Source organism: Myripristis murdjan, chromosome 14 (assembly GCF_902150065.1).
Source record: "Myripristis murdjan chromosome 14, fMyrMur1.1, whole genome shotgun sequence".
Taxonomy (NCBI): domain Eukaryota; kingdom Metazoa; phylum Chordata; class Actinopteri; order Holocentriformes; family Holocentridae; genus Myripristis; species Myripristis murdjan.
The window spans coordinates 22,607,892-22,634,499 of record NC_043993.1 but is presented as its reverse complement, the minus strand read 5'-3'; the positions used below and the strand labels follow the sequence as shown (position 1 = coordinate 22,634,499).

The following is a 26,608-nucleotide window of genomic DNA, read 5'->3' as shown; positions in this document are numbered from 1 at the left end:
GAGAAGAAAAAAGAGAAAGAGAGGGTGATCATGGCTGTCATACAGTGAGCTATAGCATATGCTATAGCGCAGAGCAGAGTGGTGCGTCAGGGGGAGGACAAGCATCACTGCACGGGGGAGGGGGGTTAAGAGGAGAGACTGAAAGAGAGAAAGAGGGGGAAGAGGGAGAGGAGGGGGGGAAGGCATTCAGCTCAGCACCTCTCTCCTCTGCCAGGAGGAGAAGCACAGCAGGACAGGCCAGAGAGAAGACGCATACACACTCACACACACTCACGCACGCTCACAGAGCGAGGAGCGGCCAGGTCAACGTGTAGAGGTCAAAAGGGACTGGTACGGGACGGGGCTGGGTGCACCCTTGCTCACCGGCACGTCCACAACAGTGCAAGCCAGTCCCGGGAAGAAAGAGAAGAAGCAGAGGGGTGCGGTGGAAGAGGAAGAGCTTCAAGCTTCCCAAGTCCTGTTTCCTCGGACAGGTCTTCCACCTCTCCATCATCATGGGCGAGTGGACCATTTTGGAGAGGCTGCTGGAGGCGGCTGTCCAGCAGCACTCTACCATGATAGGACGGTAAGGGGCAGTGCACTCTTTTTGTGTGCACAGCTTTTATTTTTCTGTTTTGTTTCTGGGTTTTCATGGTGTTATTTTTCATGAGCAGAGTGTCTTTGTGTTTTTGTGTATGTCTCTTCGCTCAGTTGATGGTATCCCTCTGGACCCCTTTTTCCTCAGGCTTGTCCCAGTGGTCCCCACTGCTCTGTTGTCCTCTATAGTCCTTCCTGCCTCCCCCTCCCCTATCCCCTCTTCAACCTCCACACTCCCTCCTGCTGCCCTCACCCCTTACTCTGTACAACCATCATTAGTTAAGGGATAAACTAATTGCACATAATCAATACCTGGCTTTACTGAGCATTATGGTTAATTCAGAGCGGCTCCTGTGTTGATACTACCTAATAGCTCAGCTATTGATAGATGCAGCTTGACGCTACTGGCCACAGACCAATAGGACAGAGGGAGGAGAGGGGAGTGGGAGTGAGAGAGGGGTGCAGAGGTGCAAAGGATAAAAAGGGTGATGAGAAAGCAGGTGTAAAGAAGAATTAAAGGCAGAGCAAATGAGTCTGAACTCAGCCTGAACTTGTGTGAGAAAAAGGAAAATGCAAGCTCTTTTTTTTTTTAAGTGACAGACACTGATTTGAATCTAAGTGAAAGCCTGACAGGATCGCTTCTCCTAATTTGAGTGTGAGGTTTTAGTGGTGGAGGGCTGAGCCTGTAGTTTGATTAGCAGTGAAGACATATAGTGGAGATATACTGCAAGATCGTGTGAGTCAAAAACATGCTCCATCATCCTGTCTATTTGATTAATCAAATTGAGAAGTACAATTTTCCCACCCGTTAAGCACAATCTAAGTGTCGCACTGGGATACTATTGTTGTATTGTTATACAGAAGCAAGAAGTCAGTCGGAGTCAGTGAATTTGGCTCCAGTGATGAGTGTAAGAAGAGAGGCTTTTGCACTGCTGTGATCATTAACCCAAACCACAGGTAGCCTGCAACAAGGGCAAGGCCTGACCTTCTCTCCCATTGAGCGCTTTTTTTTTGGTGTGTGTGTGTGTGTGTGTGTGTGTGTGTGTGTGTGTGTGTGTGTGTGTGTGTGCGTTCATGCGTGGTGTGTTGTTGTATTGGTGTAAATTAAATGTGAAACATGGATAGGGCTTTCACTAACTGGACTATATGTGTGTACATCCAATATTAAGCTACACCCATCACATTAAAGATATAGTGTGAAGCAGGGGTTTTCAGACTTTTTCATGATTTGGACCCTCAAGTTGGCTTTCATCAAGCCATGGACCCCAATTTGAAGTGCCTCTGTCCCACATGGATCCTGATTTTGGTTTGTGTTAAGTGTTAAAGGTGCGCTACATGCAAGACTGATTGAAGCAAAGACATTTTCGACCCAACAGACAAAAGCAAAAAACAAAATTCTTTTGTCCATCGGGCTTGAAGGGGTCCTCGTGTCAGTGCAGTGCACCTAATATTTTTCATATGCGATGCTTGTACATTGACAGATACAGTAGATTCAAAGTGGTGAGATTAAAACATAATGTTAAAATAATCACCCATGAGTTCTCTGCATCATAACAACTTCCAGTGAGTTAAATTATATTCCTCATTTTACTGAAGGCCCCAGTGAAACCCCTCAAGGACCCCTTTGAGTCCCAAGACCCCACTTTGAAAATTACTTACTGTATTTGTTGAATGGTTACGCTCTGTGGGAAGGTTAATTGTAGTGTGAGTTACACTGTACAAAGCAGTGACAACATTTCTGTAACATAGCTCCACAGCAGACAGGTGTAACTGTACGTTGAGACTTCTGTAGATGAATGAAGACCTACACCGGCAGAATCACGTGCCATGGAGGGCAGAGAGGCTGCAGGTTTCCATTACAGTCAATCACTATAAGCAGCTGATTTCAGAAGTGGGCTAATCAGTGAAATCACTTGGTGTCGTCTTTAGATTTAATGAAAGTGGTAATGTATGTTTCCCAGATTTACTAGAGAGTCCCTGGGAAATAGGTTTTCAGTTAAGTTGGCTTATCACACCTCTATCAGGACTGTGTGCGTGTGTGTGTGTACCTGCTGTGTTTGATTAACATTTCACTGCTCTCCTACAATCTTGATGTAGCTATTAGAGTGGTTAACTTAGCTTAAGCCTTTCTTTATTACTGGATGTTGGGTTGAGCTTGGCCAAAGCTGACACCACTTGAAACCAAATACTTTAAGGGACAATAAAGGACTATCTATCTATCTATCTATCTATCTATCTATCTATCTATCTATCTGTCACTCTCTTGCTCTTTATCTATCTATCTATCTGAGCAGAGGTCTAGTCAGCTAACGTAACTGAAAACACCTGTGTGCATGACGAGGGCAGCTGCTATTATTAATATCTCGTCATCACAAAAAACAAAGAATACAGAAAATGAATGTGAATGATTCAGTGAATCTAAGCCACCTATAATTAGTTAGAGACAAAAAAAGAGCCTAATGAATACTAATTAAGTAATGGTCATCCCTTTTATCTTTAGTTTGAGCGGTTTGTTGATGATGCATTTCACAGGCCAACAAAGAAAGAGTTCCCCACCTCCTCAAAATAAACACAAGTAGCGCTTTGCAAGCTTAAATTGGCCTCATCCTTCTTACGCCCTGTCTTAATCTTCTCGTACAGTCTACAGTGTCTCTTACTGACTGTCCCGAAAACACTCAACCTCCACAATAACCCAGTTTTAGATGAATTAGTTGGTAATATTAACTGGATATTGAGCGACTGGAAAGATCTTCCTCCAGAGAGGAAGCGGTTTGTGTGATGCCCACAGGACATCTCCTGGTTTTATGTGCTACTGTGCTGAATACGGTGAATTGCTCTGTAAATGATCCCTATGTGTTTTGACTTCTCTCAGACTGTGTTTGTCCTACAAGGCTCTCTAGTTGCCCCCAAGGCATTAGCTGTAACATTAGCTGCTTTCCAATGAGCTTGCCCCAGTCTATTCTGCTTGTCTATTGTAGCGAGTTTCTGTCATGGAATCATTGTGTACATATACAATAATGTGTATGATATTTTACAGCTTGCTGGATTTCTTTTTATCCTCCCAAAAAAGTTTTACTATCACACCTATTAACCAGTTTGTTTGTCAGCAGGTTACGTCAAAAACTGGGTTTCCATGAAATTGGGTGGCAGGGCCTTGGTCCAGTGAGCAATCTATTAGATTTTGGTGGTGATCCAAACCTGCTGTTTATGCCATTGGATGACCATTGTTTGTTAGCATTAACGACAAAACTAAGAGATTGATTCCAAACCCTAATTGTGTGTTTGCAGGATCAATAAACCAATTAAGTTTAAAGTTTCAGTAACAGGAAGTTTTGGGGTGTAGCAGGAAGTTGGAGAACTGTTCAGCATTCAGGTTTGTTGCTCTCCAAGAACCTCCTATTGTGTGTCAGGTGTTTCTGTGTGTTCGTGCTTCCAGTTCAGAGGCTGCAGATGCACTTCCATCATGACAGTGCCGTAGGACGTTTAAAGTGTCTACTCCAGCTAGGAGCCTTAATTGTTGCTCTTGAAGTTCATGAGCTGATTTATGCTCTTGATTATACACTACATTTTTCTCTTTGAAAAGAGCTGAAAAATGGGACTAATGGGACTAACTGTAGGTGGCTTACTTAAAATGAATCAATCAAAGAGTTTATTTTCTGTATTTTTGTCTCTGCAAAAGTTTTGCTTCTACCTGGGCCACAGGTATACTGATAACAAACATGATAATCATCAGTGATAGAAATTATCATCAAGGTTTGAAATGTCTCAATCACTTATTCAAACCAATGTTATATTAATAGCCTGTGTGACTGCGGGCCTCTGAGTCCTAATTAGGTGACAGCACAAGATGCTGTGTCTATCTCAATATGTTAATTAAACTTAATTAACTGATTGTTTTTATCAATGATGTTGATGCAGACTCAATGGTTTTGCAAGCTGCAACCTTGTCTCTTAAAAATGACATTATCACATAACTAAATTGCATTCTCAATTATGTTTTGAGGTGAACGTATTTTGTCGTGGATTAAGTTTTGTTTTTTTGTTTTTTTTTTTTAACTTATGCCTAGTATGTTTCGAATTAACATATTTTGAATATCATGTAAGGTGGCATTTTAGCCCATTTCCACTTGATTAAGGTTAAGAAAAGGTTAGGTTTAGGTATAAAAAACAACTGCTTACGTAAAGTAACATAACATAATGTAACATGATGTAATGTAACGTAACATAATGTAATGCAACATAACGACACCAATGTCTCTTTGCATTGAACTCAAACTCAGATCACCTGGGTGACCGGAAAAATGACATCCATAGCTCATGTATATTAACAAAAATGCGTAATCTGATGGTAGAGTAATTAATAGCTGAAATGGTGTTTATGGGCTTCTTCCAACGATACTCTCTTATTCAAACACACTTATGTCCAACATTTTCAACAACCCCATTTCAGAGAGTTTTCACTGACCAAGTACTATCAGCTGCATTTTTGTTGGTATACCAGATGTATGTGCATTCATCATCTTTTTTTTTTTCTTTTTTTTTTTGTTGAAGGAGCACAAGCTTGAGGGAACATGGGTCTGTTTCCAGTTTCAAAAATCTACACCAAGGAAGCATAGGGCCCATACAGTGGACCCCGTTTTTTACACAGCTATACACTCTGTTTGTCATATCAGTTAAAGAAGTAATGCTTTTATCAAATACTGATGACACACAGCTGTATTTGCTTAAAATCAGCGATACTACTAGAGTTAATAATATTTATGATAATTTACTATGAAATCCTGGATGTTTAAAGCTTTCCTCAGTTTAATGGTAATAATCTGAGGTTATATTTTGTGCATCTAATTCATCTTTAACTCATGAATAACTTGGCAATTAGTTACCATGTGTGCGTGTGTGTTTTTATTCTGTGTACATAAGCACACCCACACCCACACCCACACACACACACATACACTTGAGATCAAGCTCTCTCGTGCAAACCATGCATTCGTCCGTGAGAGGATGGATGGCCTTGAGGATCCAATATTGAAGTTATACACCTTGCAGGTAGGAAGGAAGAAAGAAAGGAAGGAAGTGTGCTGGTGCATCTATTTCTACACTGCAATGCTGTAGTGAGGTCAGTGCCAGGGACAAGTAGAGCGAAAAAAGAGGCAGAGATAATGGAAGAGTAGAGTGATTTTGGAAAGATAAAATAATAAAGATCGCAGGACGGAGAGCAGGGTACGTAAGGTGGAGAGGCAGAACAAAAAGGGTACAAAGTGGAAAAGAGGACAGAGAGAGGGGAAGAGAAGGAAAGTTTTCTCTCTGCAGAGGCTCTGTACTGGCAGCATTGAGAATCTGTGTCAGAGCTGACTGACCCTGCTGCTGAGGGACACACACACACACACACACACACACACACAAAGTAAAACAATATGCGCTTCTCTGCGTTGATGAGGCATTTTAAGAATGCACAATGAGCTGATTTTTTTTTTTTTTTTGTAGACCTAATATGTTTTTATTTTGCATCATTTTAATGATGCAAGCGATGAAGACAATGGCATTTTGAGAGAAACTACATGCAATATTTACTGTCTGATGTGTTAACACAGCAATGCAGCTTTGGCTGAATAAACACTGCCTGTAATCAGAAGCCAGAGCTCTCTGTTGTACTGACAAATACACTCCTGGGGGATTCATTATTTAAGGCATTACATGTTTTGAATTGCCTTTCAATCAACGCAGAAATTTCAGTCATGAAAAATAGATACAAAAACATACACCGCATTAGGTGTTTCACTCTGTAAGGGACAGTAATGATTTATTATGCAACAGTCAGCTAAAAAGATTTTTTAAACTCACATCTCAAGCACACAAATATATTAATGTACGATAGGGAAGCCACTATGTAATGCAGTAAAAAAAAAAAAAAAAAAAAAAAGATCACAGCTGTCACATATGTACCTTTTACAGTGTTTATTGGCTTTCCAGAAAAAAAAATTATAAAGTGGTGTATATATTTTTATATTTTGCTTATGATCATAACTAATAATGTTCATAATGTTCATTGTAATTTTTAGATTGCACCTGATGTAGCAAGTGTTCTATAAAATGCTCAAATAAGTTTGTACACCCTCCAGAAAATTCTAACCATATAAACATTTTGAAGAACAAGGGCCAGTTTTTGAGACGGACAGGTCTTGAAAAGTTTGATGTTTCCAATTTCTGCATCTGGAGTTTCTTGCTGTAATAGCAGGAATGTGTAGAGTATGTCTAACCTGGGCCTAACACTCAAATAATTCGCTCTTAAAACACATCTTTTGGTTTTTGTTCACCCCTGACTTCTCTCAAAATAGGTCAGGGTATCCATAAGAAAAAGGTACCCTACTTTGACGGTCGCCCTACTTTTCCCAAAATAATTTAGGATGCAGGAATGTTCGTTTTTAATTGAGGGCATCATCCTGCCTAGTAGTAAACAAAACCATTGATGACAGTCTGCTCTCAGGATAATATATAAATACACAGGCTATATATTTCTGGGAAGGCTGTGAAAAGATTGTGCTGCATAGCAAGACAATGAAAGCTGTACCTCAGCTGTTGACAGAATTAGTCATCCATCGTCCTGTTGGGAGGAGCCCGGGCTCTCTTTCAGATTAAACCATTCTTCTGCACATCTTGAGGTGTCATTAGTTCCTTTGTGCAGCAATTCCTGCTGTTGAACGCCACTGATTTACTGTTGAAGAGGGATTTTTTTTTTTTTTTTTGGTTAGTAATGCTGATCTCAGCTTTCATTCGGTGCCAGCTATTATTCATTTAGATAACGGAGGTGTTTGAGACCAGGAGGGGTTGAGAGTAAAGATGGGTGGATGTGTTGATAAGCTTTACATGGCTTGTCTATGGCGCTTGTTTTTACTTATAGCCATAAATTCCTCATTCCAGTGATTTTCCTACATGACATAAAACTCCGTAAAGCCACAAATTGCTGTGGAAAACATTATAACTGGAAATATCAGTGACAGCCAAGCACCTTCACATATGCAGAATCACTACTAACCTTCCCAAAAGTCTGCAGAAATTTTGAGAAAGCTATATTACAATTATACTCTATTCTCGGCCTAAATTGGCTGGTAGCATCATGTTTCATAGTTTAGTTTACGGTGCTGTTGGGTCAAATTTATTACTTTTTTCATCCCATACCGTCTTTTGCATTTCATTTCCATATCTGTAGTGTACTGTGATTTTATGATTATGAAATCTGTATATTTTTAATTACACCCTGCATGTGAAAGGTCAACTAGGGACAAGAATTTAAAATTGGCAATAGCTCTAAACTCTATCCCTCTGAAAATACATGAATAAAATATAAAATAAAATAATAAATAAAAACAGGAAATGAATAAGCAATGAGTAAAAAAAAAAAAAAAAAAAAAAGGAAGAACTGGGAAGAAGAACTGGATATTTTTCTTTGCAACCAAGGATGTTCACTTCTGAGTTGGAATTTGCCAAAGGGAGATTTAAATCTGGATTGTATCACTAGTCTTTAATTAATGGCCGATGGGTATTGCACCTTCCATAAAATTATTTGCGTATTCAGTGTGGATCTGAGAGGTAGAGGCCACTGCAGAGCTAATGGGAGAAAGGATGTAAAAAATGAAAAATGTGCTACTTCACACTGCTTGTGGTTTATTGAAAATATTATACACTTCAACGATGACTCACACTTTGTAAATTACATTAAGACACCAGTCATTTATTACATGGCTTAGAGCTTACAGCCCACTTAAGTTACATTATGCAGAAACAGGTCTGAGTAACCGAACCTGTTCAGGTAGCACTGCATCAGCTCAGTTACTTTGCAAATAAAGGCAGAGAAAGACTAATATGTGAACAGGTTAGACATGCTCCACATTTAGCAGACAGTGTTAGAGACAGACTGATGATGTGGATGGAAAAACGGTGTGCTGTCTTTCCTGATTCTGTAGTCAGGAATCTTCAACGTACAGCATGAACAACTATCAAAGGTTATTAAGGTTTTTCCAATTTTTGTGATGCCTGCCCACTAAACATACACCATGAATAACTTAAGCATTCACACAGCACCAGAGCATATTGTTGTTGTTAAGGTTCATTTTGAAACTTTTGTGCTAAACAGCCACTTCACCCTTGCAAGCTTATTACACAATTAATTAATTAATTAATAATTAATATTATTGATGTTAACGATGACTTTGTTCATGAAAAAATTACTAATCCTGCTCCTTTCATGAATCTGCAAATGCTACGTGTAATTTGTAAAATCAGCAAAATCCATCAGTTTGTGCTTCTTTAACTGGGTGTTGAAATGGAGACAATGGCCAGTTTTAATTATTCAGCATTTATTATTTGCTTCTGCATTATTTACACTGAAAACCAGTATCTCAAATGACAGTAGACATGCTGGACTGACTCATTTTTTGATGTAAATGGTTTTTGTGAGAGGCATCCCGAACAGAAACAATTATAAACATTTCATCTTCATGTCAGGTCAGATTTCTTTCTACATCCTCGCCTCCTCCAGCTTGTCTCGATCCTGCTGACACGAGCTTGTCAAGTGGGCCGATGCCTAGTCGCTCGAGTCAGTGACCATTATTACTAAAGAGGTGAAGGTAATGTCCCTTCCCGTGCACTGCTGGTTAACTTTTGTCTATTTGAGCGCATTACAGAGCAGGCAGCATGAAAACACCACACACAAGCAGTTTGAAATGCTTGTTTCTTCAATAATCCATGGTATTAGCTTGTGTGACAACAGTAATGCATCTTGCCTCATCACAGTCACTCTATTCAATGCTACTGAACTCAAGAGCTGAGAGCCTAGATCATATGACTTGTAAATTTGGTAATAAGTCAATAAATAATAAAAACTTCAGTTGATATCACACATTAAGATTAAAGATGAAGTCATTTCAATTAACCACAATGCAATAAAACTTAAAAGGAGAGCGTTTCTTAATGATAATATAGATAAAACTACATTATATCTGATGGTTTTGTCAGTTTATCATTATTCAAATGAAATACCTCTTCATCATCTATATGTTGGATAAGTCTATGGCAAAAATCCAGGTTTGTTGGAAATGGTAGTTCTACTGTTATGTAGGAAGCACTCAGTCATATGCCTACACCACATCTAAAGACTGCTTATACGGCATTTTGCTTGTTATAACATGGAAACACATCCCAAGCTTTGCATTTTTGCAAGTCAATTACAGCATGTCTGACTGTTTATTACCACATGATATTGAAAAAAGAAAGAAAAAAAAAGATAGGTATTTAGTAAAGCATTCTCATGAAATTCAGTCGTCTTCCAATTGCACTCCTCCACATTTTGGCTTTATTATAGGCTTGAATGACATAAATTCAGACTGAACACTGAATGCAGGCTGCTGTGGCATTTGACAGCAAAAAATGTCAAGCAATCTAAATCCTCAACCGTAAACATCAATGTTTGGCTCTCAGTCTCAAACTTGAAAGAACGAGACCCGCTTTCTAGATTTGTCTTTTTGCACCGATGTTCTTCAGTCGTACAGGGAGAAATCCTTTGTAGAGGCGCAGTTGCCAGTTTCTCCATCAACAACAGGCTCATCAGGACCACAGTGCCGCCACAAGACATGTTGAGTTGAGAATAAGGACTGTGATCTTCACTTTTTCTTTGCTGGAAAGCGTCTTGCTTTCTTGTGCTTCTTGTCGCTGTCAATGTGCAGCTACAGATAAAACCCACAGATGAATGCCACAGCTTCACGGCCCTGTACTGAGGATTTTCAATAGGCGTTCTGGGAAATGCAGAAAATCACTATCTAAGGTACAAGTAGATGAGACCGTTGAGTACGAGTGGGTTAAAGGAATACAACAACGTTCTGGGCAAAATATTGTTCTTCTGACACACCCAGAACAGAATTTTTGTCTGAACCCCACCCGATCCCGAGAGCATAGTAACGTTGACTTTGCCAAATGAAATCCATCAGCAAAAGTATTGTAATGTATAGATAACCTGCAGTCTGTCAGCGTTAGAATAACATTAAAACCCAGCATTTCAACTAAAATTTTTGTCTTAATCTTCATGAACTCTTTAACTCAACTGTAACCACTGTTAACTGGAACTATGCACATAATCCAACCATCGTAGGTTTATTTGTCATGCAGGAAAGGGATGGTGTCCACTCTAGATGTCTTCAGCACTATCCTCCTTAATGCAATGGTTCTGTACATGACAGTTCTGCTTCATCAACGGCATTAGCCAGAGGTCAATTTTCTCTGTCTTCAAAGTCCACTGCAACTTTCTTGGGTGCAGGTACATCACCAGTGGTGCCAGGTTTTGGTCCGGTGTTGATGTCGCTCAACTGTCTTCAAACCCCCCGGTGTAGCTCATCTGGCTGTATTTTGGCCAAAGAAAAGTGGCAGTTCTGTGTTTTGGTCCCTTATCTCAACCTTCTGTGTGATCCAGTTGAGATGCCTCTCAGGGATGATTGCCTGCAGTGGTGCTTCAGCCGCTCGAACTAGAGGAACACTAAGTTTATGGTTGTGTCCTAGTCCCCTTGAAGTTCACGCTGAGCCTTATAGAATGGTGGCAGGAACTCAACAAGAAAGTCGAGCACATCTGGGGATATGTCATTGATCCTCCAAGCTTCTCTGCGGCCCTGTAGTTTTCCATGCAGCTCCTGAACGGACAGAGTTTAAAGTGAGACAGACGGTGTTAAATTTCGTGTCCGTCATTTGCAACACTGACCTCAACAGCAAAACTGCCTGCGAATATGTTTATTTCAGATACACATTATACACTGTGTAAATAATCGGACAGCTACGAGTTGACATTATACACTGATGACATTTGTGGGAGTATCTGCAGGTGGAATTTTACTTTTACACTGCAGTTATCCAAATCATGATGAGTAGACTCGCTGACAAACACATGGAGTATGTAATTTAATGGTTGAGTTTGTAGGCATCTCGGCTTGCTACTAAATTACATCCATATTCAACCAGTTTGTCAGTTAAATTGCAATGGTTCTTGTTTTCTTCAGCCAGTGTAGTGGTAAGTGTTGCATGTTAAGCAACTTCTTTCTTCAAGTGAGGGTCCATTTATGATTAAATTACACTGGATATTACTTTGACTAAAGAGTTAGAAGCTGTGAGCTAAATCGAGCTTCAGACATATGTGGTTTGATTTGGACAAGCTGGGATACGGAGCATCGAGTCCTGCCTGACCGTGACCAATGACACCAAGCGAGAGGGAATAAACCTCATCTCCTCTGTCAATGTCCCGCTGCTTCAAAATAGAATAATTTGCTCTGGGTGGAACAAAATCTTTTTTTTAGTCACACAAAGCTTAAATCCTCCTTTTCACACTCAGCGCTAAAAATTCCTCCAAGTAATAATTTGAGACTCATGCGCACCAGATAGCAAGATTTGACAGTTATGATCCACACTGGAATATGTGTGAGTGTGTGTGTGTATGTGTGTGTGTGTGTGTGTGTGTGTGTGCAGAATAGTTTTTAAATCCTGAATCTGGTCCTAATTTTCATCTGTTGTTTTCACAACTAGTAATTATCCTCTCTTATCGTTATCTTATCGTCTTTTCCTCTTTTTAACGTTCTAAAATTTTTATTGTTTTACTGCTTTTTATTATTGTCTTAATGTTTCCAGTTTTCAATATCTGTTCTTTTGTTTTTCATACCCTTTTTCTTGTAAAGCATTTGGAGGTGCATTTTACATGATAAAAGCTTATTAGTGTAATTTTGTCATAAAAATAGGTCAGTATACTCACAATACCTTCATATACCCTCCTCTACCCCACTGCCAATATTGAGTATATTTTATAGAGTAAAACCTTTTTTATGTCTTTTTTTCCCTTTAATTTTTTTTTTTTTTTTTAAATGTGTTGATCACTAAGAAACTGTCATTGCTCCAAATATTGAATAAACACTTTGTGGTTTATGCAGTTTTTTTAAAAAAAAAAATGTATATTGATGCACTCAGCAAAATGCGCTGGTAAGGAAGCTGGGAAAATGCTGATATCAGTATTGTGCAGCTTCTTAACTTTCAAATGATTTCAGACACAAATAACTTTGCATAATGTTTTCTCAGGGAGCGAGAATTTACACTCAGTTCTGAATATGAAATTAAAAGATCAGAGCGAAGTAATTATAGATGGCAGAAAGATAAATCAGGTGGAAAACTGCTGCGTCTGGTGTAGACTGCATCATCATCATCATGCACGGTGAGGCCACGTCATCACTTCATGGAAAAACTGCGTGAATCATTTTTGAGCCCGTCCTCCAGCTTCTCTTTTTATCATTCATGTGGTGAACTGCAGATCTAAATTCATTTTGCTCAGGAGGAAATCTATGACTTTAGTTCAGCAAATTTATGATATTTAATTTGCTAATCAAAATTGGAAAAGTTAGATCACACCCCAGTCATGACTCATCTGTGAACCATAAATGAGTCACAACTCAGTGATAACAAAGTGTGGTGACACCTTCAGGCGTCTCTCAGCACCAGTACAATAGAGTTAGCAGCACGGAGACTTTTCTACAGAGACCTCTCTCTTCTCGCTTCTGTCTGTACAAAGTGATGTGCTTTGAGTAAAAACCTGCGGGTTTCGAGTCGGTCCTGTTCTCTGTGTTACAGGTACACTCCGTCATTCTATACATTACAGTCCATGCAGGCATAGCGGGGAGTTTCTGTGCTGAAATATGATCAGTTTGACAAGTGTAAATATTGTTGTTGTGCCTCTCTGTATGTTTAAGTATAAATCCTGTTCAGCTCAGTTTTTTTCCACAGTGATTTTTTTTTATTCTTATTTTAGTTCCCTATTAAATTTGGTGTCATTTTATTAAACCTTCTCGCTTTCCATTCAGCTTGGCCTTTCTCCTTTTATTATTTTGGGGCTTTTTATTGTCTTTAATTTTCTGTTTTGTTTAACTATAAAGCTTATGCATTGCATTTGATTGTACCAAATGTGCTGTATACTGTTCGCTTGATTTGGTTTTTTGGTTCTGTTCCTGAAGAAATGGAGCTGCTGCCTTTAGAGGCTTTTCTCTGTGAGTGAGATAATTAAATTTCTCCACATGCTGACTCTCCATTTTGGCCATAAGGAGATGTGCAGGGGGGGAAAAAGCTTTTGTGATGACACTCCTCATAATTTTTGAAATCACGTCTGAGAGGTTCACTTGTGCTTAAAACATTTAGACTTATGTCTCAGTGGATGTCACAGATATAAAAACATATGAAAAAAAAAATACTGATGCCAGTTCAGAAATAAGTCAACTGCATTAGCTGAAGACATCATCATGTAGTGATAGAGGTTTATATATATATATATATATATATATATATATAATAGAGCTATAGTCATAAATAATAATTTGGTCATATAATTAACAAATAAAATCATTTTTCATTGGTATGATGAATAAATTTGGCAAGAGCGGTGAACATTTGCAAGGGCACAATATTCAGCTCTCTGAGCCTTTGTGCCACCTCATGCAGACATGTACGTCTGCCTAATACATGGGCAAGACCTAAAACTATTAAAAATCCATTTAAGAGACAGAGAGAGAGACATACAGTAGATGAGTGTGTGTGTATTTGTGTGTGTGTGTGTGTGTGGTGGGGGGCACTCTGATAGCAAGTAATTAAGCTACCTAATTTCTCGGCTTGGTAAGGTCTTCGCTCATTATGTGCCACCATCAGCAATCAGTGGAGCTTATTATTGAGAGCAGCACTGTGTGAGAGCCAAGAATATTTTCACCCAGGGTCTCCAGTAGGTACTTTTATAGATAAGACTTACCAGAGCTTTGCAGCGATGCACGTGCAGCTATACACCTTTAAATATTCGTCTATGCTCACATATCGTACCCAGTAACGCTCAGAGTGAGTGTGTGTGTTTGTTTCCCTGTGCGTCTGCTGCTGTGCTCAGAGCCGTTGTTGTCCCTGGAGGCTGACAGCGGCAGCTGTTGAGTGGATGAGTGTGTGTGTGTGTGTATGCAAAAGCCTCTGGGAGAGTCAGGGCCTGCATGTCCAGCCATCGCACCAGCTAAAGAGGAACTACCATTACACTATACACACAATCTTACAGGTCAGACAACAGGCCATAGATCAGTTACATCATGTTCTCTTCACATCCAACCTGATACTATTTCAAAAATGAAATAATTTGTGAACATCCTGTTACTAATGGTACACTCTATTCTAACAAGCGCAGAGTCAACATGCTGTGCCTTATGTAGTACTCATTTTGTGCCAAGACTAAAAATTTGTCATATAAATTGATGACAGAGGAGAAAAAAACAATCAAAACCTTGTATTTGGCTGGAAAATCACAATAAGTCACATTGGAGGGGACATGGAGAAATATGGCTTCTAGTGTGGGCGGCTGAGGGACAGCTGATGCCAATTATTTCTGATCGTTTTCCCCATAAAATGTCCTCTCCAGTCTCTGTCCTCCATGGACTTGCGGTCCGACACTTCCTGTCAACTTTCTGCCTTCCAGTGTAGCATCAATCATCTTCGGTTTCTTCATGATTGACACTTCAAAGCATATAGTCCATCACAGCACATGTTCACCAGATATTTTTGGATTACTGCGATATTAATTGCATATTTGGTGAAAATCACAAAATGATGCAAGCCATGGATTTTGTCTGGCTGATGGCAGATACTGATGTCTCTTTATTCTACTGGTGTCATACTCTTTCAGTTGAACTTTATTGAAAAAAAAAATCTATCATAAGAACTCACTTAATCTCATAAAATCTTAGTCATAAAATCTTGTTTTTCTTAGAACAAGACAATCCCACTTGTTTCCAATGCTAATCAACTTGTTTGCAAAATTTTCCTGAATCGAATTTGCCTTATTCTGTCTTGTTTTGACATGTTTATACTCAAAATCCTGAAAAAGTGAAACTGCATTAGAAACAGGGCAATAACTGGCAGATTTTTTTTCCATTAATTTTAAGAAAGACTAATTTTTTACAGCTAAATATGAGACTAAATGTCTTGTTAAGATGGAGATTTTTTACAGTGCATATTCACATAATGAACTCTCAAAACAAATACCCCCCTTTGTTTCAAAAATCAAAGTGGATGAGTGTCCAGTCCTTGCCGGTAGATTACAGCCAGTACATCCAAATAAATCAAGAAACAATACAACTGTCCAATAAAACATATTGATAAAAAAACAGTGGAACATTGTTATTCTAAAACAAGCAGCCTGCCCTTACACAACTAATTATATCAAGAGCTTTCAATGTGACTCCAGTATATATTCACATGTCATGCAGTGAGGTATTGTTTCCTCACAGTGGCTCTCTGTGGCTGTTTCTCCACAATGCATAAACTGTGAATGGTATGTTGTCAGCGAGCCATTGTTTGTCTTTGCGCTTCTAGTTCTAATGAAATGAAAGAACTCAATGCCAAGATGCACCAATCAACCAAGTTTTTTTCTCCAAATGAAGCCAAGAGTCTTGAAGATATGTGGACATAATCCACAGATTGAGACTGATCCGTTTGCATTCAAAAGCACCAATTTTATTAAAACCCTCTGAAGGTCCAGTCAACACCCTTGCTTTTCTGAGGTGCCCTTCAGGAGGTAGCCGGCTAAATAAGGTGATGAGGTGTGACACACAAGTCATTTACTGGACACGCTTCAAGTGAGGAGTTTGAGGTCAGAGACACTATTCACTGGAAAAGTACAGTGTTTGATGCCCAAACCTTTTCCTTCTTTCTTAATAAATGGCCTAATTTCCATGCTCTGACTTTGGGTTCGAGACCCCAACAATTCTAAAATCTTTTTGATCATTTGTGGTGGTTATTGAATATTCTGCTGCTGGGGCCCTCGGGGCTCTCCTGGCTTAGTCTGCTCTAATGTATGGACGTATGGGCTCGTTACTATGCAGGACCTAAAACACTGATGTTTGCAGTTAACCTTCTTTCACAGCTTTCTGCTAATGCAGCACTCCGCCGTGTGCTGATTATCCTGTTACCCAGCAGTAGAACACACACACAGGCACGCACACACACAAAAATCCCATACTTCTTGAAATTCATTAACTCTATATCCAAACTGCCCAATAAATAAGTTAACACCGCATATACTGTATGTTGAAAAGTAAATATTCCACTCAGGGGTCACAATATTCTAAAAGTGGAAGTAATTCATATACACAAACAGGTTTTTGTCTGATTATTGATTGCTCACAGTATAGTGACAGGAAGTGTATGTAGCAGTCACACACTGATGTTTATCAGAATATTTTCCAGGACACACAGCGTTCGCGTGTAAATGAGGTCACAGTAAGTCACACAACAACAAGAAGATGCCGATCACAGTGGCTCGGTAACGTTAAAGATAAATGAGTCAACTGGTTTTTCAAAAGTGTTCTGCATGTGAATAACTTGCAGAAAAACAATAATGTTGATTATTCCTTTTAACAAAAAAAAAAAAAAAAAAATGCAAGGCATGAAGTGTGCATCTCATTTAATATTCCACACTTTTTGATTGTATGAACTTGACAGACATTTGACAGCACATGCACATAGTTATGGCTCATGGTGCATGTCACTAGACAAAGACATGGTAAGCAGGCAGACTCTCAGCAATGTTTAGTCAACACTCTTACATTGCAGTTATTATCACTTCCATGAGAGGAGGCAGACCTTGTCTAATAGATGTTGAAATAGAGCCAAGAGCTGCTGTCTAGCCTGCCTCGTGCTTTAAAATCAGCGTTTGGAGCTGCAGATTCTCACACTGAGGTTGAACATCACATCAAGTTTTGCCATAGCTTCATGTTTCCTATTTTGTTTGAATGAATAAATGCAACTCAGCCAGCAGTGTCTGCCAGCCAGCTGTATCTCAATAGGCAGTATCTGTCAAATAGCTCCTTTTCCTGCAGAGACATCAATATCAGTCCTTCAGTCAAATCGGCTGTGGTCAAACCACCAGTGAGGGGAAACGCATCCAGTCCTCAACATGAACATGCATCATGTTATAATGTGACCTCGTGTCTTTATGCACAGGACATACACGGCACGCAAAGGTGCTGAGATCTTTTGTTCTGCTGTATTTCCTAACATGCTGAAAGTCAGCGTAGCGTACACGCTCGCAGCTGCTGCAAGCACAGACGGCTGGACGTGTTTGCCATCTTGCATGAGGCATACACATGGCTGGCTTTCACTTTCTGTCTCTCTCTCTCTTCTCCTGTCTGTCTTTCTTACACAAAAACGCAGAGGCAGGTGCTGCAGGAACAGTCCTGCAGCAGCTTACCACTCTATTTTAAGTTGGTTGCACTCCGGCACATGTTCCTCTGTCACTTGTACCGTCACCTCTCTCTCTCTCTCTCTCTCTCTCTCTCTCTCTCTCTCTCTCTCGAGATGTCTGGCACTCCGTTTTCAAGCGCTGACTACTCTCTCCCATTCAAACACATTCAGTTTTCTTAACTGACTATCTCCTCTCCCCAAGGAAACACAATTTCTGTTTTTCATACGTTTTTCACACTTTTAAGTTTTTTTTTTTTTTTTTTTTTTGCTTCTACATCTCTATTTCTCCAACCCCTTCTTTCCCTGTGCTGTTTCCATGATCCTCACCTCTCTCTGGTTCGCTGGTTGCTGTGGTAACTCACTGTGCCATGGAGAGTGGGTGTGGGCATTTGGGGCTCGTTTGAAGGCATACCAGAGTCTCCTTTGACATCTGGTCTAAAAAAAAAAAAAAAAAAAAAAGACTTTTTATTTGTGTATTTATCAAGCACAAGAAATGTATATCATCATTATAACACCTTTTCTCTCACTGACATGAAGCCCCCCACGCCCCTCCAAAACACACAAACACACAAAGCCTGAGGCACACAGCAAAAAATAATGAACGACTGCAACCCCATATGAAGCCAGAACACCATCACCTACTGCAGTGAACCACTCCCTCAAGCCTGTAAGCTACTGCTGGTAACATCAAGCGGGCAAAATAATAATCATAAAAAACTGAAAAAATAAACCATATCTTTAAAAGTCAGCAGCAGTCTGCGTAATTAACACAGACTCAGTAGGTCTTGTCTTGTGCACTGATACAAGACATCTTCCAGCCTCCACCCACATAACATTCAGCAGTACAAGTACATGGCACACAGTCTCAGACAAATCACAGTCCAATAAGTCCTGTGTGAGTCCACCAGGTCTCCATGTAGAGTCGCCAGCCCTGTCCCAATTCAGACACTGCCTCCTTCGAAGGTCACATTTCAAGAGAGTGTACGTCACTGTAGCTCTACAAGGCCATTCCAACCCAAAGTTTCTCTGAACGCAGCCCAGATATGCAGCCTTCTTTAAGCAGAACTTGGAGGATACAACCAGAGTAACTTTTGCCGTCCTTTGTATCCCATTTCTTGCAGTTGTTGTTTTTGGAAAGGGGTAGGGAGGACTACTTTAGCACTGAGCGAGATCACTATTGTTGTTATTTGCCTCTACATGCCTCTACCTAATTTCCATAGTCCAAGTTTATCAAAAATCTCTTGTGTCTCAATATCATATGGAGGCACCAGTGGTCAGCCCTACATTATTGTTACAGTATGGATATGGGACTCCCTAAAAACTTTTTTACCCAGGGCATTGCCTTACGTCCTGCATCATTGTGTGCCCGATACACATTGTTGACACCTCGCATTAGGGTTGTTTCGTGACTTCTTGGATAAGATAGCAAAACTGTAACCTTAAAAGTTGTTTGTTAACCTAATCTTTGCCTTAACCCCAAGATTAAATCTACAGCTAACAAAAAAAAAAAGATCATCATTGATGTACAAAGATACACTTAGAATTTGGCTGCTGGCAACGTTGCAACCGTGACGATACCTCCCTGCAGATTTTCAAATGACATTTACCTGACTGATAAATGCTCAAAATGACCATCATAACAGTATATTGGAAAATATGGAGGCCTACAATAATAGTGCTAAAATATACTGTCATTTAGATGGACTAAATTATCTCCAACAGCCAAAATCTACTTAGATGGGGGTCTGGTATCAATGTAGTATCTTGCATAAGTAAATACTCAGCCCAAACGGGCTTACAAAGCAGAGTGGGTATCATTTTCCATGTATACAGGTGTGAGACCAAATACATAAATTATAGGAAAATGTGAATAGTACACTCTGTATGCCTTCACACGTCATGCATCAAATACACTGATCTCATTTTTTTTTTTTTCATTTGTATTATTCAGTCTAGTTTGCCTAATTTTCCAAGCTTTAGAAATAAAACTAGCCCACACTTTGCAACACAGCCCAACCTCTCATTTTCAGCAAATCATAACTGAGAATGTTTGCTCTAAGGTGCTCACAGGTAATCATACAAAGCAGAGCACAGGCTGAGGCGGTCATGGAGCTTGCTGAGGTGTGCACCTCTATGTCCTGTAAAACCTGTATCGATATCAGGTTTTACAGGACGCTGTGATATTTGATTTTGCCCACGTCACCCAGCCCTAGACTACATCCAAATCCATGTTCAAGCTGTTTTATTGTTCTTTGGCCAGAATTAACAAGTATGACAAAAAACAAAGCAAAGTAAAGATTAAAATAATTTAAAGTTTTGAAATTTGTGTTTCATCCATTTTGTTTGATTTGCTGAAGAGTTACTTCATCTTGTGAGGCCACACTTGGAGGAATCCTCAGTAAATCATCCCAATTAGTGAGTATTAGCCTCCTAGAAGGCTGCTGGCTGCTGGCAGGCCTCTGACCTTCATAGACCACATCCTTTAAGGGATGCAGTATCTCGGTTGGATTCACCTGTGGATCCCCTGTCTGTCCTCCAAGGAACTTCGGCCACTAATGTCTCCTGAAGTCTTGGAGATTCCTCAAGTTCAGGGTGGTTTTGGGTGGTAGTAGCTCCTGCCACAGTTTACATTTTCAAAACTAACACATCTTCCTCTCTCCTGTCTGGTTGCATCAGCAGTCCAAACAGTGACTTCAGTCCCATTCCTCTCAAAAGTGACATGATGTCAGACCTTTTGTGCTCACTCCCTTGAGGACTTGCTCCCTTTGCTTTGAGACCCTTCTGCTCCTTTAGGTGGCTTGGTAATTTTGTACTCCTCTTGTGAGGTGTCTCCTCACAGTGAATGAGTGGGTTTTACACTATTGTCCCGTCCCACACTCAAGACCCACATTTCACAATCCCCACACACCCGCTGCACCGTGGTATAAATACCAGGGAGGCCCGTGGTTTGCAGGCTCTCCTCGCTGATCAGAAAAAGCTGACAGTGCAGCTGCAAACCCCCCAGTCCTCCTCCGCAGTGCCACGCTGGATCAACACCAGAAGATAACGGTACAGTACAGCAGTCTCTCAGCTGCTTGACAAGCCACTGCACTGCTCTCCTGGGCTCCATTCTGTACTGATACAGGACTGCAGCACTGCACTAAGCATCTTTAAAGGAATAGGTCATCTAAAAAAAATGAAATTAGTTTCTTGTTTCTTTCCTGAATGTCCACTGAGAAACTATTGATTTTTTTTTTTCTTTAGAGTTCCCAAAAGGGAAAAAAGTACTCCAAACAGCATAATCCATGTGTTCTGAAACCAAATGATTACACCGTGGGCCCAAAAGTCCAATGTTCACATCACTGTCTCCTAGATATTTTGCACCAACATAGCTCTGGTATCTTGGTCAATTTTGCCTTTAAAGTAGGCACTCTCCCAGTATTTGGCATATTTTATTACTTTATGATGTAAATAAGTAATAATGGAAAAACTCATAAGTACAGTCATTACCATTTTGCCATGGTTGCTAATCGGAAAAGCCTCAGATTTTTTTTTTTTTTTTTTTACCAGCCATTTAGTTTTTGCTCTAGATTCAGCAATCAACCAATCAGGGCAAAAAAAACGGGGTGAACCTCTAGTGCAGCCAGCCAATCAGAGCAGTTGCTCGTTCTGCTTTGACGCCAAGTTCCCAAAACAGCCTCTGCATTTCTGGCTAGAGGAGAAGCTCTGCATTACATATGATTAAAAATTTACAGTTGAATTTCATTAGCATCAGGTGATGTTGCATAAAATTGCTGAGAAAAGGAAAAACACTTCCTCTTTAAGTCCTGCAAGAGGCCACCTATGAGGTTCAGCGTAGCTAGCAGGTGTGACCCATTAATAATCACCATCCACCCTCTATATGACCTTTGGGAGAGCAGCCACTTTCCTTTTGCCAGTTTAAAGGCCGATGATGGCGGTCTTCCCTGACGGCTCTGTTTGGCCAAGCCCTCAGAGTGCAGGTACACCACTGGATGTTCGCTTGGCAACTGTGACACTGGGCCTTATAACCACTGACCCATATAGTAGTGCCTTGCTCTTCCCTCACTTGACCTCCCAGTTAAGAGAGAGAGAGAGAGAGAGAGAGAGAGAGAGAGAGAGAGAGAGAGAGAGAGAGAGAGAGAGAGAGAGAGAGAGTATATGGAGGGAAAACAGGCCATGTCTACTGCAGACATATTTAGAAAATCCCACTGGTATCTGCTTTCTGAGTTTCTTGAAAAGTGTCTATAGGGATAACAGAATAAATTATGCTTTAATAGTTATTTGCTATAAAAAAATAAAGAGATTGTAAATATGAAAAAAGAAGAGTGGGAGGAATGATTATTATTATGGGTTATATTATATTTGAGATACTGGCTGTTTAATGTAGTGTATACTCACTAATGCAAGCCATACAGATTAGGCATTTTGCTACTTTATATAAGCTCTTGGGTTTGTGGACTGATAGCATCCCAACCACACTATTTCACAGTAGTGAGGCTCAGGAAAACACTGTTTCTCAAATCACTGGAAAAAATGAGCCTCTATAAATCCTGATTGATGATCTGTTTTAGTGTGTATGTGCAGTCATGCACAAATACAGTCGTGACGATGTAAATGCGTTGTTCCATTTCACTTCAGCAGTGACAACTAGTGTTAAATCACCTTTATCTTCTGACAGCCCCTCCTTTTTTAGCCTCTCATGATTAGTGAGCTCATGTGTGCATGCTATCTAGAGCGCAACAACTCCACCCTAGTGCTGCAGCAGTGATAACACACAAACACACACACACACACACACACACACACACACACACACGTACACTCTCATAGCTACACACTTAACATACATCCAATAAATGTCTTTAGCTGTTTTGGTTTTCTCTGATATGAAGTAGTTGGGCGTGCAAGTTGTACATAAGCATGTGCCTTAGTCTCAGAAGAATCAATGCTCTGAAACAAATAAGCAAACAAACATAAAAAAAACAACATCTAACCATCAGTTGGACTATGGAGATTTGCAGTCAATATCATAATGTCAAAACTCAAACCTTTGCCCTGATATAGAGACAGAGTGCAATGCACCACGCCCACCGAAGGGGATAACAATCTATAATGATGAATATGAAACAGATTTTAAATTACCTGTAGCTTCTAGTCTCAGCATGTCCAGGGATTATTTTCGGTCCATTTTATCCACTAGACAGGAAAAGGGATTTAGAAAAGCTCAATATTGTTGGTCTCACACTGAGTGAAAGAAAGGAAATCTCAATTGAAATGATTCTTTTTTTTAATGACCTCCAGGGTTACAGGTGACATATCACAGGAGGGAGGAAAAAAACTCAGTTTATGGCCCCATTAGAGCCACAAATGTCTACATGCTGTTTGATAATGTTAATTCGCTGATGACTTGTCGCAAGCTGGCTAGGTGTTACAAGCTAATGTACTGCTAATGTAATACTATGAGGCATGTGGGTCAATTACTGAGGAAACTGATAATTGATATACTTTCCTATAAATTTCATTGGCTGTATGGCTGATATGTGGCAATGGGATATTACCAGTGACAAAATGTTGCTGCACATGTGAACACACGTGCGTGTAAAGGGCTGACAGTTTCACATCTTATTGCCTGTATCCAGTTCTCTCTCCTTAAAGATTCGCTTTTTCTTTTGAATCTTATAAAAACTTAATTCTGGATCCCTGACACTGTTTTTAGTGCATCCCACCACACATCAGCTTTTGGACATTTTTTTCTAGCTTGTCAATAACCCAAAACTGAAGGAAGACATGGCCATACAACGTAAAGTCAAGATGGAGAGAGATGGGAAAAAAAACACTCCCTCCTGGGGTGGGGGGGACTTACAGTCTCTCTCTTATCCTGAGTCTTTGTGAATTAATTCCATATAAACTGATGTAATGTCTTTCTCTTTTTCACCTCTTCTGCCCTCTCCCTGTCCTTCCTTCTCTCTGCAGGATCCTGCTGACAGTGGTGGTGATTTTCCGAATCCTAATAGTCGGCATTGTGGGGGAGAAAGTATATGAGGACGAGCAGATCATGTTCATCTGTAACACCATGCAGCCTGGCTGCAACCAGGCCTGTTATGACAAGGCATTCCCCATCTCACACATCCGCTACTGGGTCTTCCAGATCATCTTGGTGTGCACGCCCAGCCTGTGCTTCATCACATACTCTGTTCACCAGTCTGCCAAACAGCGTGACCGCAGCTACTCCTTCCTGCATCCCTACATGGATCACCACGGTCACGGTCACCACGGTCGCCATGACCATCATGCTCGCAAACTCCGTAACATCAACGGCATCCTGGTGCAAAACCCTGACAGCAGTAAGGAGGATCATGACTGCCTGGAGGTCAAGGAAATCCCAAATGCGCCCCGGGGCCTCACACACACCAAGAGTGCTAAAGTGCGGCGGCAGGAAGGCATCTCCCGCTTCTATGTCATCCAGGTTGTGTTCCGCAACGCGCTGGAGATCGGCTTCTTGGCCGGCCAGTACTTCCTGTATGGCTTCAACGTGCCAGGGATGTTTGAGTGTGATCGCTACCCCTGCGTGAAGGAGGTGGAGTGCTACGTGTCTCGGCCTACAGAGAAGACTGTGTTTCTGGTCTTTATGTTTGCCGTAAGTGGCATCTGTGTGCTGCTCAACCTGGCTGAGCTCAACCACCTTGGCTGGAGGAAGATAAAGACGGCCATCCGAGGGGTGCAGGCCCGTAGGAAGTCCATCTGCGAAGTGCGCAAGAAGGATGTGTCACACCTGTCCCAGGCCCCCAACCTGGGCAGGACCCAGTCTAGCGAGTCAGCTTACGTCTGACAGAGGCTCCTCAGCCTGGGGGCTCCTGGACCTTTTGATCGTTGGAGAAGAGCTTTTCCCTGGCCCAGAACCCTCTATCGTTAGGGCACGAACAAAAACTCACCACTACAATGTTATTCAGGAGTATAGTGAGACTCTATGTAGTCATGATGAAGCATCAATTCACAAATTTGTGTTTCTGACTCTTCAAGAAAGTAGAATAACCTTCCTAAAGAGGCAAATGTGTTGCTGTAACAAAATGTAAATCAAAGCTCTGACAGGGAGTTCTGCTCTGCCTAGGTGACACTAGGTGCCTTCAAAGAGAAAACAACACACAGACAAAATTGAGTCATTATGAATAATATTGAATATCGTAAAGATAGTTCTGAGGTTGAAGTACCTGAAGTCTTTTATCATTTGCCTTTGCTGTAGGTCAAAAGTAATCCCTTCATTTCCAAGTATGTGTGCATATGCAAGAGCTTAAGCGTGTGCATGCATGCGCATGTGTGTGTGGGAAAATAAGCCTGACCTCAGTCAGACAATGGAATGCTAAGCTAATTTGAGCAGCTGAGGGAATGAAAACTTTATTTCTGATTGTTTGTTCATACTCTGAGTAAATTCACTCAAAGGGCAAACAAAGGACAAGCACCTTTTTTAATCACCCTCTAAGAAACTTGAGTAGTTAAAAACAAAACAAAACGAAACAAAAAACAAACTAAGACAGCACTAAAACAATACATCTGCATAAACTGGACCTCTTATTTGCTGTCTATGTGCCAGACGTTCCTGAAAAATTTCACTTATCCAAACATTCTTTGCTGCATTAGGCGGCGATCAGACGGGAGACTTTGAAAATTCAAAGTGTGGGTTGCCCCTGAGCAAGTTGCTAGCAAGTTGGCAACCCATCCATTGTTGTTACGCTACCATAGAAAACCCAGTCAAAGTGAGACACATTGTGTGTTGAAGATGAGTTAGGTTCACGTTCAAACACTGTGTTACGCACCACAACACTCCCAGTGCCTGCGAGGCATGCTGTTTACTTTCTTAATCCACTGAAACACTGCAGAAATGTGTGCTAATGTTTCCACTTTGGCTTGTCAGTGTGATCGCCGTCTAATGGGGTGAATGGGATTTCGTAAAGATGTTTTCCTTTTTTTCCATTCAACAGGAAAGAGTATTATATTCACAAATATTTTCATGTGTTATCACAAGCTTTTTTTCTTCACAAGCAAATCTGCTGCCATATTTCAAAGTTACTGTACATAGATGACATGTAATAACTACACTTAGCCTTTTCCCTATGCGATATAGGCGGGTTTTACATGGAGGGGGGACGGGGGTTTGGGTGGTGATGAAGAGTAATCATAGATTGCCAGCTTTAACAATATGTATTATTAATGTGCTATTTGTTAAGCCTTTGTCCTCTAATGGAGAATATATGTTCCAAAAAGTGTTTTTCCCCTTATGGACTTTGAAAATGGCATGTTACTGAAGCATTAATAGAATGGATAGATTATGAAATGTAACTTAAAAAAAAGAGACTTTTATTTATTTGCATCCTGCTCCTGTGAAATGTAATACTCAGCATGCATAAAGATGAAAAATGATATATGAGATATGAACAAAGCAGCCTGTTGTGGGAATACGGGGAGTGAATACCTGAAAGGCTCCAGAACTGCAGCAATAATAATATCTATGTGAAAGAAGAAAAAAAAAAGTGAATAAATTATTATGCAAAAAGTGACACAATTTCATCTGTACAGTGTTTAACAACTGTGTGAGTAAATCCAATATTATGGAAATGTGCTGCTGGGAAAAGAAAAGTTAAAAACAAAAAAAAAATGATGTAAGTCACCTACGTGTGAAATTACCACTAAGGTCTAGCTTTCTACCCATTCTATAGTAATACCACTAATAGTACTCGCTGCTACAACTACAATTACTATT

The 26,608-nt window shown here is 40.3% G+C and overlaps 1 protein-coding gene across 1 annotated transcript; it reads left to right on the top strand.

The window, feature by feature from the left end:
* The first annotated feature begins 494 nt into the window (after positions 1-494).
* Positions 495-26,368, top strand: LOC115371528 (gap junction delta-2 protein-like). The gene is made up of 2 exons (XM_030068954.1): positions 495-565; positions 23,827-26,368. The coding sequence occupies exons 1-2, from the start codon at positions 495-497 to the stop codon at positions 24,680-24,682; spliced, it is 927 nt and encodes a 308-aa protein (XP_029924814.1). The 3' UTR covers positions 24,683-26,368.
* The last annotated feature ends 240 nt before the right edge of the window (positions 26,369-26,608 follow it).